At 42.1% G+C, this 14851-nt stretch overlaps 1 protein-coding gene across 1 annotated transcript; it reads left to right on the top strand.

Moving 5' to 3' along the window:
• Positions 1–8279: 8279 nt before the first annotated feature.
• On the top strand, positions 8280–14620 carry TMEM212 (transmembrane protein 212). The gene is made up of 3 exons (XM_073358750.2): positions 8280–8444; positions 13360–13419; positions 14019–14620. The coding sequence occupies exons 1-3, from the start codon at positions 8280–8282 to the stop codon at positions 14391–14393; spliced, it is 600 nt and encodes a 199-aa protein (XP_073214851.1). The 3' UTR covers positions 14394–14620.
• Positions 14621–14851: the final 231 nt, after the last annotated feature.

Below are 14851 nucleotides of genomic sequence, written 5' to 3'. Positions count from 1 at the left end.
ATAATATTTTATAAAATAATTTCTTTGCTTCTAAACTAGGATGCTTGCTGATGTGCTTATAAAAGATTTGAGAGCTTAATCTGAATGCCCTTTGATTTCTGTGGACCTATCAAGTTAACATAAGTCTACGTGATAATATTGGTAGCTGGCTCTGTTAAGCAAAGTTGATTGTGACCTTAGGTCCTCTCTAGCTTAACCACCAGACTCCTGAGTTTATTCTTGACTTGCAGCAGGTGTGTATAAGAAAGAGACAGTATCCTGGTGGTCGACTCAGGCAGCCCGTTTAGAACAGGCATGATTTCCACACCCATTATCAGCTCTGTGGTGTCAGCAGTGGAAGGTGGCACCCGCTTTGTCCAGGAAAGAACAGGGAAAGACAGCAGCCAGAGTCTGCGAGATCAGTTGTACTGATGAATGCTGAGGAAGGCTGATGAGCGTCTTATTGCCATTTTTGATTCTTGTTGCCTTCATCAGCTGCTCCATATTAAGTGGCAAGACAAGATCAGCAATGAACACAGTAACCACCTCCATCAGCACTGGTTTGGCGTTGGCAGCTTTCTTGGTCCAGACATATCATTATGATGGAAGATCAATGAATTATGAAGCATGTAGGCCAAGGAATGCCACTATACGATGGATAATCACATGATCATAGGCAACCTCAATGGTACAATAGGATTGACAATGACAGACATAGACTGAACATACAGCCAGAAAGACATAAAGACCTAGCCAAAGAAGTGGTGCTCAGTCTGCAAGGAGGCTACATGTCTTTGGAATGTGCCTTGAAGATGATGAGAAGAAATAGCAACTATGAGAAAGTGAGACAAGGCAAAGGAACAATTGTAGGTAGCACTAAACATGAGTTTATGCTGCTGCTGCTGCTGTTAAAACCTTAGCCGTTGATGTTGCTATATCCAGTCTCCGGAATAGGGGACACTAGATAGGGAACTAATGCAGAACTGACAAATAGATAGCATAAGTTTAGTAAAAGCACTGGCCAAGACTGAACACAATATTTAAAGTCAGGGTATGCCATCAGTTTATGTTGACAAATATTTCTAGTATTAGCCTCTCTATCTTTCTTATTACAACCAAACCTTTTGTTTGCTTTCCTGACCACCCTGGCCATTGTTATTTTTTATTAATTGCGCTGTCCACAAATAAATTTAGGAACCTGACTCTTGATGGTTTTACATCTTGTATGAATTGCACCGAACTCAGAAGATTTATACCAGCCAAAACCTGAGCAAAGAATAATACCCTCGGCTTGTTGTTTTTTCAGACCTTGCACAAGTAGTTCAAGTTGTCCCTTCCAACATGCAATACTTTACTCTTGCCTATACTGAATTTCATCTCTTGTCACGTTGTCTGATCGCCTAGCTTTGTCAGGTCCTCACAATTCTCTAAATTGGGATGTTCTTCACAAATCCCGCAGTTTGACTGAACTAGATCATATTGACTAACCGGCTGTTTCAGCATCTCTCCAATGCTAACGTCTCTGTTCAAGAGAAGTAGTGCTAAAAGTAGTGATGCCATTTTACTATTTGCCAAATGCTCCTGGGCACTATCAATTGTGTCAATAACAACAATGTTCAGAATTAGAGTCTCTTCTTCAGTTTGGGCCCTTTGCACCACTCTGGCAGTGGAAAAGGGCCAGAAAGCGGCTGGATATCTCTATGTGACTCCTATGCTACTCCTCTGCAGCCCCCAGCATAGGGAGCATGTCAACTGTAGGACATGCTGTGTTCTGGCAATCCTTGGCTGGCCAAGAGCCCCTTGAAGTAGTTACCAGACTGTGTACTTAGTTTGGAGTGCTCTCCAGCCCCAGAACCAGGGAATTTCAGTTAGCTCCTCTGCAAAACTTCCCACCCTCTGCTGTTTTGAGCAGATACTGGGCATAATAGGGAATCTGGACCATAGAGATGGTGAACCAATAAGTCTCCACTATGTCACCAGCAGTTTGATGTGGCAGCCACTTAGGAAGGAGCCTATGAAAGGGGAGACTTCAGTCAGTGGAGTCCGAAATCTGTGTTCAGGAGAAATACACCATCTGTCACTGAAGCCTGATGTAAGGCAGAAAAGACTCAAGCGTTATGTGTATAGCGAGTGGGAGGGAAAGTGGAATTAGTTCTGAGCTTTTTTGAAGATCCCAAAATGAAAAGTAGCAAGTAGAACTTTATCACTGGCGAGAGAAAGAAAGCTTAGAAAGGATGGGGGTGAAGCGGGCCTGAACGGGTGTTTGAAATCCAATCTTCTACCAGCACCATCTCAATCATCTCATAGTGAGGTGAGAGCCTCCGTGAAATGTCCTAGTACTCGCCCTCTAGTGGCTAAGAAAAAGAAAGCACTCACATGTGTTTGGCTTCTCTGTAAAGTAAAAGAATAGTCAAGAGTCTCCATAGTGAAATTTTGAAAACAGAAGCCAGCCAGTTGTCTTCTCCCACAAGCCCAAGTGCTAAGAATATGATATTGCACAGCCTGGCTTTTCCTCCCACTGTACTGTTCTAATGCTTAGAAAACAGCAGCAGGCTGAACAATGAATCATCTGTCACGAGATGGGGTTAAAGTCATTTCCGTTTTCTGTTGCCATGGGAAAGTCCATGTCCTAGAGATTTGTCCTTTCTCCCACTCAAACACGTAGGAGTAGAAAGCCCAAAACTCAATGGAGCTAAACAATTTTTTTTCTTCATGTTTTTTCCCCTATAAACAAACTTCTATGGCCTGATAGCACAGTCGGTCCGTTCCAAGAATCATCCCATTAATGATATCGTTCCCCTTGGATTACAAAAAAATCTAGAAGCAGAGTTTAAGTAAATATTTGAATGAAGACAATTTGAAACATTTAGAGTAGCTCAATTTTATTACTCATTGGGGCGTATCCTGCTTAGCTTGTTTCCTGTGTGTGTCTTCAAGGTAGTGGCAATGCACAGGGATGTAAAGCAACACTTCAAAAACTAAAACCAAATATTTATTAAGCTAATGTGCATTAAAGTAGCATGATTACCAACAGTCAGAATGTAGATAATAACATTAGACAGGAGTGTGGAAACTGCTGCAAATACTGTTTCAAACCTTTGCTAATGTATATTTCATATGAGTAGCAGCATAGCAGCACCTAGTGTTGATCATGGATATAGCTGAAAGTTATCAAAACACCTTATGAGAAGTTTGATTAACCATACACACTGGGGCTTGGTTCTTCTCTCACTTACACCACTGAAAATCAGTCAAACTAGTGTAAAACTGAGGTATCGGGGCCTTAGAACCTCCTCCTACTCATAGTGTACCATCTTTTCAAGCTCAGTGCCTTCATTAGCCTATGAATCTTTACAGAATTGCACTTACCTGCCTGTATTCCAGTCTGTCTAGCTCATCCTGATAGCTATTGCTGCTCCATTTAAACTGCCAGGCGTACAGACCTAAATGTTCAAACCCAACTGAGCTCTGTAGTGACCAAAACTTGTTACCACCTGCATTACAATTAAGAGGCTGATTGCTAATGGACAGCTAACCACATTCCTGAAAAAAACCATAGAAATTAACACAAGTTATGCCCTTGGTGACAATCTCAACTAGAAAAGTGAAGGATAGGAAGGCCACCATAGAAGTAGCCTCTTGAAAGCAGGGCAGAGACATGCTGATGGGGCATATGGGAGAAGCTTGCTATGTCACTGTTTCTCCTGTACTATTCTGTGAATAAACTGATGACTTAGGCCTGGTCTCTACACAAACTTGCATCTGTTTTTGCTAAAGGAGTGGTTTTAAATAAGTTTAGTCAAACTGGCGCAAAACCCTGCAAAGACACGTATCTCAGTTTTAAAAGTAGTTTATATAGATTTCGCTTAAATCACTTCCTTGTCACAAGCTAAATTGTCATAAGCCACTCAAACCTTAATGTGTGTCTGTGCAGGATTTTGATGCACCCATTGAACTAAATTGTTTTTTAAATGAATTTAAGTTAAACTGGTGCAACGTTCTCATGTAGACAAGCCTTTATCTCGCCAGTGCTATCATTTTGGTACCCAGAAGGAGTACTAAATTAAAAAGAGAAACCACTGCTCTCATTAGGTTATGGTCACTATTGCATAGATTCTGTTCCATAATTACTAGTACCTCTCCAGTACAATAACATCCTCTGGGTTTCTCAAAACAAATCCATGAACGGTTCCCTTCCTAATCTAGCTCCATCCCTCACACACTATGGGAGGGAACAGATTTGTACCGTGTTACATGCATAAATATGTAGGCATCTAGGTAGGGAGTAGAACTGAGTGTACAAAATGCTGTTACATGTATTTTGTTGTGGGCACACTTTCATTAAAGACAAAGGCCTGGATCATTGTTTATTCCCCACACTCTCCCAAGGGGGAGGGGTGGACAAAAGGGCCAAGAAAATCTGTGACGTTCAGGTCTATAAGGAGAAGCCACAATGTGCGCAGGAGGCCTGGCTACTGAAATCCACCACCTCCAGGGACCTGCCTGAAAGTGATGAGTGGAGGCAGAGGCCTCCACGCTGCCCCCGGCTCCCTGCCGCTGATAGCAGAGCTCCTAAAGGTGCTGACTTCCGCATAACTGCAGAACAGAAGCTGCAGAAAGGACATTGCAGGAGTTACACTGCTTGGTTTTCACACTGTGCTGTTATCTGCTCTTTTACTGACTTGCCTGGTTGCTTTAACCTCCAGATAAAAGATTCAGTAAAAGTCAAAGCATGACTCAGACCAAGGACTAAATTATTTGTACGCTACTGTGCAAAGGTCCCTCTTCATCAGGGAATGAAATACAACCCTGATTACCACTTAACAGCAAGAAAATATGGAATGTTAACCATTCCGGTCATGAGAAAAGCATTAAAGAGTGTATTGGAAACATGCAGCCAAAAAGGAGATCAGAGCTATGATTTGTTATTAAGACATTCACACTAGATGGGAAGCACTAAATAACATTAAGCTGTTAGGCTCTCTTTTTTCACTCTACATGCAGGAAATTACATTTTAAAGTAGTGTATGATCTTTCTAAGTCTTTAAAGGGGTCACGCACTATGAGCATCTGGCATGCTTATGTTGTCATTCAAGACCATGAAGTCATCTTGCAACTTGCATTCCTAATAGAGCCAATAGCGTATAATTTTCCATGTGTCACTTTATTGACTTGCTAATAGAGCAGAGATTAGAGGTAATCTAAGAGAAGACAGACTGTGCATATTTAACAAAATAAAAGGCCTGCTAATTTTAATTTAATTAAATTGGAGTTTGGATAATATTTCATAAAGAAAGTCAATGTCGTAAGAATAAATATACTTTTTCAATCTTATGGTGACAACCCATAGATCAATTAAGTGCCAAAAGAGCCCCAGACTTATCCAGTAAAATTAATATTGTGAAATCCATCAAAGGCATACATTCAAAGTTAAGGTTGAGGTTCTACCTTCATGCCCCGCTTTACTGAGTTATTGCAGCTCCTATTAATCCTGAGTATAAGAGCATAAGAACATAAGAATGGCCATACTGGATCAGACCAAAAGTCCATCTAGCCCAGTGTCCTGTCTTCTGACAGTGGCCAATGCCAGGTGCCCTAGAGAGAATGAACGGAACAGGTAATCATCAAGTGATCTCTCTCCTGACATCCATCTCCACCCTCTGACAAACACAGGCTAGGGACACCATTCCTGCCTATCCTGCCTAATAGCCATTGAAGAACCTAGACTCCATCAATGTATCTATTTCTTTTTTGAACCCTGTTATAGTCTTGGCTTTCGCAACATCCTCTGGCAAGGAGTTCCACAGGTTGACTGTCCGTTGTGTGAAAAAATACTTCCTTTTGTTTGTTTTAAACCTGCTGCCTATTAATTTCATTTGGTGATCCCTAGTTCTTGTGTTATGAGAAGGAGTGAATAACACTTCCTTATTTACTTTCTTTACACCAGTCATGATTTTATAGACTTCTATCATATCCCCCCTTAGTCATCTTTTTTCCAAGCTGAAAAGTCCCAGTCTTATTAATCTCTCCTCATATGCAAATGCTCCATACCCCTAATCATTTTTGTTGCCCTTTTCTGAACCTTTTCCAATTCAAATTTTTTTTTTTTGAGCTGGGGTGACCACATCTGCATGCAGTATTCAAGATGTGAGCATACCATGGATTTGTATACAGGCAATATGATATTTTCTGTCTTATTATCCATCCCTTTCTTAATGATTCCCAGCATTCTGTTCACTTTTTTGACTGCCACTGCACATTGAGTGGATGTTTTCAGAGAACTATCCATAATGACTCCAAGATCTCTTTCTTGAGTGGTAACAGCTAATTTAGACCCCATCATTTTATACATATAGTTGGGGTTATGTTTTCCAATGTGCATTACTTTGCATTTATCAACATTGAACTTCATCTGCCATTTTGTTGTTCAGTCACCCAGTTTTGAGAGATCCTTTTGTAGCTCTTTGCAGTCTGCCTGGGACTTAACTATCTTGAGTAGTTTTGTATCATCTGCAAATTTTGCCACCTCACTGTTTACTCCTAAGGTCATCTGGTTTCTGGGGTTAAATGTCTACAACCCATTGCATTAAGGATTGTGTCCCATGTAGTGTGACCAGATGTCCCAATTTTATGGGGATAGTCACGATATTTGGGGCTTTGTCTTATATAGGTGCCTATTACCTCCCACTCCCTGTCCCGATTTTTCACCCTTGCTATCGAGTCACCCTAGTCCCATGCCACCTTGACTTTCCAGGGCTAGATTCTCTAGCCTGTTTGCACAACTGCAGCCATGACAACTGGAATCTTGTCACATCTTGCCAGCTCAGAATTCTCCCAACCTGGTGAAGTCCTCAGCTGGCTTAGAACTGGCATGGCACCCCCTCCTCTACCTAGTCCTAGGGGACATAAGTGGCAGGAAGAGAGCTGGATCTCTGTTTGTTACCAGCTGGTGTATATTGGAGCAGCCAGGGCCAACAAAATTACAGCCTGAGAATTAGGGAGCCACAGCTGGATGTTTTGCAGCCCTTCTGACCTCTGCTGGGCCCGTTGGACACTAGGGTGATCAGATAGCAAGTATGAAAAATCAGGACGGGGTTAGGGGGTAATAGGTGCCTATATAAGAAAAAGCCCCAAATATCGGGACTGTCCCTATAAAATCAGGACATCTGGTCACCCTATTTGACACAGTAGTGACCCTGAACTTGCTGTCAGTTCTTGTCACAAATAAACTAACATTACACAGGTAGAGATGTGTCCACTCACTCCGGAGGGCTGGAAAATAGTTCCCTTCCGCCTCTATGTAATACCATTGCCATCTCAGAGGCCACCCTAACTGAAGCATCATATAACCATGGCAACTCTCCAGGGGCAGCATGTTTGAAATGAGTTCCGCTGTTTTCAGTATTGTGCAGTTGTGACTCAGAAGTTACGTGTGATAATGTGCAACAAATATAATGACTTAAGTCCTTTCAAGCAAAATATTTGTCGTTGCAGGTACAGAAGCAACTGGGGAACCTGTTCGGTAAACAGTGTAATTTTTGTGGTAATCACTAGTCCTGCTCCGATTGCAGTCAATGGCCCCTGGCAGCAGGAACAGGCCCCAGAATCTTCCCATGCCCCTCTTCTGTCCCATGCTTGGAACTGAAATTATCTGCCTGTTTTTGGGGGGATGATCGAAAGTTGACAACATGAATTGCGCAGGGCACTTGATTTTAAAACAGAAACAAGCAAAATCCCCAGTGAAAACCTCCTGACACAAATTTTATGTTATAAATACCTATTGCTAGGGGTGAGCATGGTCACATGCAGAGACATATGCATCTGTGTTCTGCACATGCTGACCTATAAGACACAAAGGATATTGGTTCAATCTTGGCTCTAATACACTAGTCAGAATTGGAAACATTGGAATTGACTATAGTGCTGTCAGCAAATTTCTGGCTCTCCACAAACTAGGAAGTGATCGCGCCTCATGGGAAGACAGATGAAGAAGTAATTCGAAATCACTAGATGGGTTTTTCTGCAGCTGAAAGTGGACAGGGATTATTCTTTTAAAGAAAGCCATTTTATGTTATTGGGCACATTAGGTGCCTTTTTGATTCCACTTGTGGCTATGTAGGATTAATTTAAGTTAACTAGAATAATGTTTTGTCGTGGTAGGTACACAATCTGCATGCGTCATGACTACAGTCTCTAAGAAACTTCTGTTTATAATGAAATGTCTTTGACTAGGCTTTAGTTACTAATCCTTGATGTGAATCAAGCAGAGGGAAAAAGGAAGAGAGAGAGAGAGACTCACAATGAAAACAAAGAGCCTGTATGAGGGTACCGGAGGGACACTTATTACCTTTGGGATTATAAGCATTTTCTCTGGAATTTTTGCTTTCTTTCCTGTTTTTTCTTATAAGCCTTGGTTTGCTGGCTGGAGCGTTCGAATCGCCTGTCCCATCTGGAATGGAACTTTGGTAGGCCACAAGAAAAATGTTAGCAGGGAAAAGATATTAGAGAAGTTACTGAAATTCTAAGAAAAGTCAACCATGTCTGAATTTGATTCCTATTAATATAAGCTTTTTAAGAAGAAGTACTTGGAGTATTCAACATTAAATTAAATACAGGAGCTCCCTGCAACTCCTTGATAAGATTTAACTTTGCAATAAATGTTAAGATATTGATTGTTTCAGGATATTTGGCTCTCACAATTTTTCTTTGCTAGCAAAAACGAAACTCTCCAACTCTGGGCCAAATCTGGATTTCAGTTACACCAGTGTCAATGTGAAGTAACATGACTGGAGATATACTCTTGCAAGTGTTATCAGAATTTGGCTCCTCTCTCACACTGATTTGCTGCTCTTGGGTTCATGTCCTTTAGTTTCAGCAGAAGCCTGTTTATGTTTTAGGTTTCAAACTATGCATGAAGATGTATACAAGTGCAGCAAGTTTTTGAGTTAAAAATTATGCAGCCACAGACCCATGAAATCTCTATAATAGTTTAAGACTCAAATTCTGCTCTGGTTTACACCTAGTGCATCCCCACTGAAGTCAGCTCATTGCAGGGGGCTGTATGTTATAGGGCAGAATTTTGTAACAATGTAAAGAGATTGCAGCCTGTAAAGGGTTACAAGTTCCAGGCTGATCCCATTGCTGCTTGGGTGGAGTGTAAAAGGAAGGGGAAGCTGGGTCAAAAGGAGAATTAAAGGGTGTCCTTCCTTCTTCCCTACTAGCTGGTTCCAGCGTGGGGAGCCTTTGGGGGATTATTGCCCAGTGTTTTTCAGTTGATCTGCTTTTGGTTTTGTGATTGTTTTGATGATAATTCAGCCCTGAGGAAAGGGCTTTAAAAGGATGGGGGCTTGGAGTTTTCCTTCAGTTCCCTGGTTCATGAAATCACCCACCAGTTTCTACCTTCATTTACTAGAAATGAGGCATCAAAAGATGCTCAAGTAAAAATCCTTTACTCTGAGCGCCTTGGATTGCTGACGTTTTTGAGAGTTACTGATGTCCTGCTGATGTTAGGATCCACATAATAAATTACATTAAAACAATATGCCAGAATTGATTGAATTATGTTCTGTGATCCTCATCCTATCCCTTCCACCAGTGTTTAATTGCAGTTTTGGGTATCGCTTTACTTAAAACATTGCTGTTGATGGGATTAGGGTGTTTCTAACAGTGTCATTTGTTTAGGGATGATTTTGTGGCCACTTCCTCTGGTACATTCCACAAAGAGATGTGGACAAACATGGAGTGGGTTTGGTTTAGCAAAGTGAAAATAAGGGTGGTACAGCTATAGATCCCATTTTATCCAAGCCACTAAATTTAAACTTCCAGCTTTGCCTCAGCTCTGATTCCACAGCCCCTTGAACTAAGGAAGAACTATGCTGTTTCATCAGTTTTTAAGCAGAACTTTTCATTGCCTTCTAGAGGGAGGTTAGCTTAAAACTGGACGGAAGACTCTGGCTCCAAGTCCTGAAGCTGGTAATGCCATTGCTAATTTAGTGAACAAATAAGTTGTTACATGTATGATCAGATTTGTTTTCATTGTGATGGCCAAGATACCATATCATGGTAATAGAAAGATTTCTTCACATTGCTTATGTTTGGCCCTGCCCACTGATCCAGCACCATTCATCCTAAAGTACAGAGACAGACAGTGAGTGCTAAGTAGAGCTGGCTGAAACTCGGAATTTCTGGTTTGCAGGAATTTTCAACTGTTTGAAATTTGGTTTTGTTCCAAGTGTGAATGAAACCTATTTATTTATTTATTTCCTGTGAATCAGAAATTCCAACAAAGGTTTGGTTTGGAAACACCAGCACAGGAAATGAAATACACTCCATGGACCCTTGCAGCTGCTAAAAGAGCAGCAGTGAAACTGACAAGAATCATGTCAGCTTCACAAGCTGCTGCCAGGACTTCCAAGGTCTGTGGCTTCTGCGAGGCCCCACCACAGGGTCTGCCCTAGAGCTTCCAAACTCCTGGGCCAGCTGGCTCTCCCGTCTGCCTGACTCTCAGGGCAGTTCACTCACCAGGCTGTGGGAGTCAGGCAATCAGCTGGCCCAAGGGGTTGGATGTCCTAGGGCTCCTGGCCCGGAGAAGCCCACGTGGTGGGGCAGCCTCTGAGCCACAGACACGAGAAGCCCATTCCAGGACTTCCATTCTCCCAGCTGCGCTGTAGAGAGAGCCTGGAAGGCTTGAGAGCCCCAACTTGAGCCCCACAATGACTGGGATATGGTGCATTAGGGGGTATTTCTGTGCAAACCACCAGGCATCTTTAGATTTTCTACCCAGTGGTTCCAAGCCTGGTGGCAGCTGTCACAGGACATCCCAGGCACTCCACTGTTTGTGAGGGGCCTGTTTGGTAGGATGTGCTGAGACTGGGGTCAGTCATCTTTACTTTAGCCTTGCACTTATGGCCAGGTCATGACCGAGTGGAAACAGAACTATAAAAGGCAGATTGGTGCAGTGGAGTAGGAAAGGCTGCTTGGGGGCGGGGGGTGAAGGTGAGAGACAGGGGGCTGCTGGGAGGTGGTTTGATGCACAAAGATGATTGCCTAAGGGGGATGGAATAGACACACAGATGTGTCTGAATGATAGGTAAGGGCTGGTAACACGAAAGTGATTGGGTGCTATGGGAGGGTCTGACAAAAGAGGTACATGGGGGCTGGGGAAAGTCATGGGAAGTGTACCATTTTGGTGGGTTACGGGCATTTGGTAGGGGAGGATCAGGCCAGACTGGGTCCGTGTGGAGCAGGGGATGGGGAAGGGAAGTTGAGCTGATGTTGGTAGAAGGATGTTTCACTGATGGGCAGCCCATGGAGAACGGTCTGGAGGATGGCTCAAAGCAGGATCATGCACTTGGTGCTGAATGCACGCGTATATGGGAAGAACACAGACTGAGCACAAATACAGATTACACAGCACGGGGGGAAATCTGATTCACCATTCTCTCTATCCATTGAATGTCTGGAATCCAGGAGCAGGCGGCGGAGTGCGTCATGTTCTGTGGCCTCGGGTAGTGACAGTGCTGAGGGGGGATTCCAGTGGGAGAGGAATATGACTCCTTTTCCTTCTCCAGCTCCGAACTAGATAATGGAAATGGCCTTGTAGGTGTAGCAGCTGCAACAGGTGAACATGGTGTAAGACTGCAATGTAATTGTTGCAGGCAGACACTGGTGCACAGAAGCTGACCTGTCTCCTATCACTTAAAGGTTGCCGCGCTTGTGTTGAAAGTCCTGTTAGGCAGGGCAGTACTCAGATCCCAGGATTCTGCAGCCTCCATATTTAGGTGCGTGCATGACCCCAGGAAGTGAACGGGGAGATAGGTGGCTAAGTGCCAACTACTTTAGGACTGAAAATTCTGCTAGGCAGCAGCCTGTTTAGGGAGTTTGGCTGTACAATGCTGAACAATGCCTTTAAAAACAGACCCTGAGTCAATGGAAAGAATCCCATTGGCTACACTGGATCAGATTAAGAATTAAGAAAAAAAAAACCAAAATGGCAGTGCTTACAAAACTGCAATGTTATGGCATTTTAAACTTTGGGATAGAAAGTAACATGTCTTGCCAGTGTATTTAAAACAAACTGGAAACTGATCATCTACTAGTTTAAATTATCTGCCTGGAGCTAAACCAGCATGATGTATAATCCCTCCCTTGCTTTTATCCATCTTCAGTTTTTCCTTTGTTCCACCAACCACATGTGCATTAAGTGTAAATTGAACCCCTCTCAGTTGACAAAGAAGATTGTGAAAGAGTTTGGCTCTCATCTTATAGTGCAGCCTCAGTATTACAATTGCTCTTAATAGTACTCTTATTTTGTAGCCTAATTTATTCTGGCTAGAACCCTGTAGGATCCCCTGCTTGTGGCTTTTCTTCTGCTTAATTTAGCCAACTACCACTCATGACTCCAGATGTTTCTGCTTTTATCCATGAGAACTTTATGTTACGGCTATGCCAAGATTATCATTTCAGGCTCGGCCTCAGGAGAAGTATTTTCAAATTCCCTAAATCAAAAATTTTAAATACAAAGTGCCATGAAATATTAAAATTGAGGTCTTAAAACATTTAACATGCCAGAAATGGGAAACAAACCACAAAACCATATTGCTCAAGGTTCTGGGTTTTCAAACTTGTTGATACATTTGCCTCTGTGTCAGCAATGAGAGCCCAAATTATGCCATTTTCTGATCTTCTGACCTTCAGAGTCTGTTTCAGACACATTTGCCTTTGGTGGTTCCAATCATCAACAATACATTATTAGGAGCAAAGATACAGGCAGATCCAAGATTCATGGGCTGGCAAAAAGTTGAGCACAGTGAGCCAAATTCATTTCTGACATATTTAGCATAAATGGAGTTGTGCCTCCAGTGGGGAATTCAGCAACCACACGGGTCTTCCTCATCAACTTCCTATTGATGAACTGGCGTATACTCGTTCTCCGAGCTGCAGCCGACCTTGTTAGCATACCCATTGTGCAGTCAGAGTCATTAAGGTTAACAACTCTCTATTGTCCATAATCTTATGGGTATGTGCTAAAAGCCGTCAGCCCATGGTGGACTACACATGCACCCAGAGATATTCAGTGACCCAGTAATTTTCACAGTAACAACTTCATAATATGACCCAGAATTCATTGGCTGTACGGACAGAGTTCCCAAATAAATCATCATCACCACATACAGTCAACCTCAGTCTAATTGCTACCCTCAGTTACACCTGTGCCACCCCACTGGGAGCGATGCAGGTTTAATGAATATTAATGAAGGCAGAATTTGGCCCATCAAGTTATGATAACGATTAAAACGTTTGCAAAGCATTTCAGAGTTTAAATTACTACTAGCATTACGAAGTATTACGGGTGTAACTGTCTGTTTCCCTCATTCACAGGCTGTTATTGCTGGTGTACTTATTCTTTTGGCTGACAGAGGACAAACACAAAGATCACTTGTAAGCTTATGTCATTATTCAATATGGTGTCTAAATACTGCAGAGAAGTCAGGGGAACTGCAGAGTTAATCCAGATTATATTATATTCAAGAGGAAAAAGCATAGTTTGCTACTAAAATTGTGGATCAAATACACTATACAGGGCTTAAAGCGAACAAGCTTTAAACATTCTACCAGCTTGGTGATTTTACTAGTTCCAGAGTTACTTCCTGTCTTTAAAATGGGGATTTTTGTTAGTGTTCAAGTTTGGAAGTTAAGGCCCCCCACTGGAATATATGTCTTTCTGTGATACATGACAAATGCAGAAATAAAATACATCTGCTCTAATTTGTTCTAGTGTTTTTAGCAAAATTTGGTTTCCCTACATTCATCTTCCCTGTAGAGAATCCACATCATTTTTTATAGCAAGTGGCATATATGATATTGATTTTGCTTATTTCCCCCTCCAGTATGTTTCTTGTTCTGGTCACATTAGGGTTTAGAATAGAAAAGAAGTGAAGTAATAGGAAATCTCCCACTCTCTTTAGTCAAAGGTTTTTAATAGATTTTTTCCTCTCATTAGTCAGAAGAGTAATAGTATGTTTCTGTCTCAATTTCAGTGGGAAGCTAGCTTCACCTTTGGCATATTGAGCATCATGGGCTCCCCAATTCAATTTGCTGTTGCAATTGTCTCCATCCTGCTTGGTCCATATTGCTACTATTCATTTGCTGGGATTGCAGGGACCAACTATCTCGGTTATGCAGTTTTGTTCCCTTTTCCCTACAAGGAATTTATGTCTCTTTGCAAGGACCCATTGCACTACGAGTGGTACCATCTGGTTCTACAAATACTAGACCTTTGCTCAAGTTTTGTCATGTTTTGTGGTTCTTTGGCTATTGTGATCAAGCTCACTGCAAGACTGCTCCAATTTGGACATTTAAATGTGAGTATCAATCATTATAGGGAAAGCGGATTACTGCCAATAACACAGTAGCTATGACTACCAACTTCCCTTTACTTAGTGGCATGTCAGACCTGCTCAAGGTTAGGCCACATCCTGAACTCACTCACACCAGATTTACACTTCAATAACTCAACTGAAGAAAACAGAACTATTCCAGATTTACGCCCATTCAAATGAGATAAATAAGTGGCCCTGTAGATCCTTTGTGCCCTAATACTATTTCAGCTAAATGGGATATTTCTTTAGCATATGCAACAAGGGCCTGTGATATTAGGACCTGATTCAACACCCCCTGAAATCAAGTGGAACCTTTTCTTTGACTTCAGTGGAGTCAAACCCTTGGAGGAGAAGCTCTTGAATTCGCTCCTCCTTTATGACTGTGAAATTCTGACTGGTTACAGTGTGAGGTATAGTTAAAAGCTATGCAGGCACAGACATGTTACCTGAACAGCAAGGCCAGGTGTCAAAAATAATCATCATTAAAGGTG

Source organism: Lepidochelys kempii, chromosome 9 (assembly GCF_965140285.1).
Source record: "Lepidochelys kempii isolate rLepKem1 chromosome 9, rLepKem1.hap1, whole genome shotgun sequence".
Lineage (NCBI taxonomy): Eukaryota > Metazoa > Chordata > Testudines > Cheloniidae > Lepidochelys > Lepidochelys kempii.
Note: the sequence above shows the minus strand (reverse complement) of the source record. Positions and strands in the feature narration are given on the sequence as shown.